The sequence below is a fragment of the Solanum tuberosum genome, unplaced genomic scaffold, assembly GCF_000226075.1.
Source record: "Solanum tuberosum cultivar DM 1-3 516 R44 unplaced genomic scaffold, SolTub_3.0 scf00354, whole genome shotgun sequence".
NCBI classification, from domain to species: Eukaryota; Viridiplantae; Streptophyta; class Magnoliopsida; order Solanales; family Solanaceae; genus Solanum; species Solanum tuberosum.
This window is the reverse complement of record NW_006239278.1, coordinates 10754-16366: the sequence shown is the minus strand read 5'-3', so window position 1 is coordinate 16366 and position 5613 is coordinate 10754. Positions and strand designations below refer to the sequence as shown.

At 34.0% G+C, this 5613-nt stretch overlaps 1 protein-coding gene across 1 annotated transcript in view; it reads right to left on the bottom strand.

The window, feature by feature from the left end:
• LOC102594173 (uncharacterized) overlaps positions 1 to 420 on the bottom strand; it is a 3107-nt gene extending 2687 nt beyond the window's left edge. Inside the window, exon 1 of the mRNA XM_006361376.2 lies at positions 271 to 420. Coding sequence (XP_006361438.2) covers positions 271 to 416 — 146 coding nt within the window. The 5' untranslated portion in view covers positions 417 to 420. The remainder of the gene's footprint in view (positions 1 to 270) is intronic.
• Between the last annotated feature and the right edge of the window lie 5193 nt (positions 421 to 5613).

Here is a 5613-nt window from a genome sequence, read left to right as displayed (position 1 = left end):
GTAAGCTTAGAAGGTATGAGAGAACATAGATCATCTGTTTGTAAAGTCGGATCTACCAAGTGAATTGTCTGATTAATATAGTCGATGCCTTGAACGAGCAACTTCTTGGAGGATAACCATATAACTGTTTGGTTACCTTCACAAGCTAATTCAAATCCTGAAAAATGACAATATTTTGGATCGGTGTTTAAATGAAAAGGGTCTCTTATGTTACGGATATCGCCACAAGCAGAAGGAGGACAGTAGTGTTTGCTCTTCCGAGAATGGCATGTTTGCAGAAAGATGATTTGAAGGATTAATGTAAAGTATTTAAGCTGAGAGTTTCCTTTAGACATTTGTGTATTACTCAGGTTCAGCTGAGACTTCACAATTATTGTTGAGTAAATGCAATTATTGAAGCTTTGTGGACTTTTCATTACCAATATTACTCCTTTGGGTCCCAAACCAATGGAAGATTTGTGTTTGGTCCTTAATGAATCCCTTTTATATATATCTTTAAATTTTCTAATCAAAATCTCATTGTTTTCATCTTCTTTCAAATCAAGCTTTATTTTCTCTCTTTAGCACGAATTCTACTCGATTTTAGTGCAAATGACTTCTAATTTTTTTGTCACTGTGGGTAACGAGCTATAATTGAAGACTTCTTAGTCCGTAAACAATACAGGTCGTTGGTCTGCAAACAATCCAAATTAAAGCAAAGATTCTACCTTCTATCAAAAATCAACTTTCAAAAGGGAAAAATTATACATAGCTGGACTAACTTGAGGAAGATGAACAGATAAACATTAGACTATATGAACTTTTACCACAAATCTTGAACGATTTTTCTCTTGATTCACGATTTTGGTTGTAAATCCCCAGCTAGGGGTTTGCAATTTTGAGAGAGAAACAGGGTAAAATGAAACAGTCTTTCACCCTTATATTAATTTGAATATTAATTTAGTTTTTTTTTAAAATTCTAATATCTATTGTTTTATTAGGAAAATATATTTTAGACTGATTTTAGAGTCGCCGCTTAATTTTTTAAGAAAAAATCAAGAAAACTATTGTTTTCAAAAGACTAAAACGGGAAATCTAATGAAAACTTAAAAGGGGTTCGGGGTTCTTATTAACATTTCAGGAAGGGTTTGAAAGCACCCAAAATGCCCGCTAATACGCGGTTATTCGACAATTAATTATTTGGCTAAAATATTTTAAATTAACTTGAATTGAACAATTTTTATAGTTAGGACCATTTTAAGAGAAAAAATAAAAAATATTAAAATATTATCCAAATGAAATATTTTGTAAACTTATTTATTTATTTATTTATTAGGTCAAGTAAGAGCTAAATAGTTTAGTTAAATAATTAATTCAAAATGAGTGTCTCTTGGGGACTTTGAATTCTCAAAACATTAAGATTAAGTTGCAGATATTGATAAGTAAATAAACACAACAAAAGCAAAGAGGGAAAGAGACTTGGGCCCACGTTTTATTTTTTCTGTCCGCCTAGACCAATACTTGGGCCTAATTTCAGTTTTGGGCCTTTGGCCCATCAAAATCATTTGTACCTGTCCTATTCTAACATGCTAAAAATATTTTATCTTTGGGCCTAAGGCCCAATTCTTCCACCTGTCCTAGACTAACACATATATAACAATTAAAATGATAAAAGGGCTTAGGCCCAAAGTAACAAAATACAATTCTATGGAATTAAGTGTGGGCCTTTGGCCCAATCTTTTCAATTTCTCGATTTGCTGCATATTCTTTCAACTCCGAAACCTGTTCGTCAATTTTTATAGCTGGCCGGTTGACTCGATAAAGGAATTTGGAGCCTTTATGGCTCTCTCGAAATGCAAGGGAAGGAGATAGGAGTTCATGAAGAACTCGGGCAGATTTCACATGCAAAAAAAAAGGCAAGAAATTAGCATACGAAATGAAGAAGTAATTGAGATATGACTAAAAAAAATAGAAGTTATTAAGGCATTTCAAAATCAAAATGCGATAATAGAAAAACCCAACTATTAGATGCTTTAAATAATGACCACATAATCTATATTGGGGAGAGAGGTAGTCAGCCATAAAATACTGTCATCAAAATCCTACACTTGGTTTATGTTAAAATCAACAACCAACAAGTCTCATAGTCATTTTCGGAAGCAAATAGAAAATTACAGAGGTAATTCCTCAAAATGCTGAAAAGCAAAGTGATTAGGTAGAAACAAAACATAAAGCTACAGTCCCATCTATAATATTCTCACTAATTGGTGGGATGGGGTATTATTATTACAGACAATCCACAGAGGCGCATCAGAGTTAGAATAAAAAATTCTAGGGAATCTCGTTCACTGTACAAAAGTAACGTTAGAGATCTGTTACTATCTTCATTCCTATGGTATGGTAGTGGATATATGGGGCAACTTGTATCTTACCAGAGCACAGAACAAAAGCAACTATCTAAATATATCGAATTTTATATACACACACCACATGACCTGCAAAAGCACAACTCCTTTCTGTTTCAAAGGCCATTATGTCATCAATACACAAATCTCTCTACCTTTCACCAAATATCTCAAAAATTTAGTAACGTACAAATCTCTCCACTGTTGAGTACAAAGATGAATACAAGCATAGGCAAATGTAAATAAACAAAATATTCAAGAAGATGACATCGCATCGATAAACTCAACTAAACTGAGGAACAAGTATACTCCTAATGGATGCTTTGAACCGGACAGCATGAGAGAATCATTTTTAATATCTAGGCAATGAGATTTTTAGCTAAACCGAAGCATTTCGACAAGGATCTTAAGGCACAACATCATAAATTAAAATGAATAGAGAACTACACACGAGACAAACCAGCAGCATCACATATATGCTCGAGATTTCATTGGACGGAAAGAGACCATTTAACATGCTAGCCAACTAATCTCATAGGAATAACAACATTCGTAAGAGCACATCTCACATTTCATACAACCGAGATGCTAACTCCCCTCTAATCACTTGTCTATCCCATAATCAGTAATGAAACGGGGAGAATGATTGCAGTCAAGAAAGAGAGAAAAGCTAGCGTGTCAATCAAACAACCACAGCTTGTCAAAACAACACATCAACTAAAGAGTTGGAATTGAAACGGAGTTTACCTTCTTAAATGCAGCGATCTGGGGCAAGACGAGCAACAGAGCAACCTTCCACCACAAGAAAGCTCAAATACAAACAGTGAGTAAGTGATTCGGGCAGAATCTCGAACTCACGAAAGCTGGACAACGATAACAAAACGAGAGAGAAGAGTGACCCTCCGACCGACACTAGCTATCTTTTATCTTTTATCAGACGTGTTTCGTATGTTCTATCACTATACTTTGAGCTGTTCTCTGGGCATTCCTCTCTCTGCTCTTCTTCCGAGCTTTTCCCAATATTTTTTCTTCCACATAAAATTTTCCAACTCCAAAAAATCCCCCCCCCCCCCCAATCAGTGAGTAAGAAGAGAATATATATAGGGGATTATAGGGTTCCTGGATGGAGGGAAAACAGACAGAAAATGATAAGAAGGGGATCAATTCGAAATACAAAACTCCCCAAACACTTTCACGATTCGGGTGAGGCACCTTTTTTTCTTGCGATTTCAACCCATTCCGGAAGAGGAAAGGGGAGAAATCGCGTGCCTGCTGCCTGCTGCTGCGCTATTAATGCGGACATAGACGGGAGGGAGACGACAAAATTGCACCGTCCTCTCTCTATTCCTCGCTGCTGTGTGTTAGCGTTTTGGACTGTTTCTGGGTCTTGTACACTGTGATGTTCGCGCTGGAATTAAAAGGGGAAAAGGGCTTGGGTCGGGTCAGGGGAATGGGCTGGGAATTGAGGGAGTTGGGCTGTTGGTGTATGTTGTTGTTGTTGTTATTATTTTATTGGGTTATTTGGGGAAATGGGTCGGCTGAGGTGGGGTTTTGGGCTGCTGGTGGAGTAGTATGTATTGTAATTATATGGGTATGGTATTAATTGTAAAAAATAAATAAATAGGGGTGGGATCGGTTGAAAGGGAATTAGAAAAACTTAGCCAATTCAATTTAGTTAAGATAGATTCGACTAGTAATTGAATAAGACAAATTGATATTAATTAATCAACGAGCTTCTTAATCTTAACGAAATAAAATAATTAACTTAATTATAAACTAATTAATTTAACAATATAAACGACTAAATAACCAAATATTTAAATAAATATAAAATCTTCTTGAGACAATTTTCGAACATTCGTAAAATATACTAATTAGGCACATAATTATATAATAATATCATATTTTATTATTTTAAAAATTTTATAAAAAATGACAAAACTACTTAAAATGACTTGAAAATTATTTTGAATTTTATAAAGCCAATTATTTCATATCATTTGGAATTTAGGAAGTTCGATGATTAATTTATATTGTGGGGGTCCAAAATTGAGTGTCAACATCTACGTGTAAAATTTTTAATTAGTTGGCAGCCATTGAGTGGCTCATTAATCTACGTTGGAGAGTTTCCTTTAGACATTTGTGTATTACTCAGGTTGAGCTGAGACTTAACAATTATTGTTGTTATTATTATTATTATATAAGTATAAATGCAATTATTGAAGCTTTATGGACTTTTCATTACCAATATTATTCCTTTGGGTCCCAAACCAATGGAAGACTTGTGTTTGGTCTTTAATGAATCCCTTTTATATATATTTGTATATTTTTTAATCAAAATCTCATTTTTTCCTCTTCTTTCAAATCAAGCATTTTTTTTTATCTCTTTAGCACGATTTTTTTTCGTTTTTAGTGCAAATGGCTTCTATTTTTTTTTTGTCATTGTGGAAAAAGAGCTATAATGAAGACTTTTTGGTCTGCAAACAACAAAGGTCATTGGTGTGCAAACAATCTAGATTTAAGCAAAGATTCTACCTTTTATCAAGGAAAAATGTATAAGTACCCCCAGCCTATGCCCAAAATCCCTGAGACACACCTAACCTTTACTAAGGTCCTATTACCCCCCCGAACTTATTTTTTTAGTTAATTTTTTACCACTTTTCGGCCTACGTGGCTGAGTTCGTGACTTCACCTATGTTAGGTGCGTGGGTGCAGTTTTTAGACAGTACTGACCAATAAAAATTGGCCATGTGTTAAAATAAACTTGAAAAAAATAAATATTAACTCAATTATCTTCTTCTTTATTATTGTTCTTCATGTTTGGAAAAAAAAACCTCCATTATCATAAGTTAAATTGCTCCTTTCTTCGAAAAGCTAACAAAATAAAATCAAGAAAAAACTAACCTTTGAACTCAACCACGGTTCTTGATGACTTAGAAGTAGGGGTGTACATAGGTTGGTTTGGTTTGGTTTTTCATTAAAAAAAACCTAAACCAATTATGTCGGTTTATTAAATCTAAATACCAAATCAATCACGCAAAGTGGGTTTTTTCGATTTCGGTTTTAGTTGGTTCTTTCGGGTTTTTTTGATTTTTTGTTTTTTTTCGATTTTTTACAACTTAACGGTGTTTGAAAAAGAGATCAAATATATTTTCACCTACCTGTGTGAAAATGAATAGAAATTTTCGTAAAGACGGTAAAATTCACATGAGTACAAAATATTTTTTTT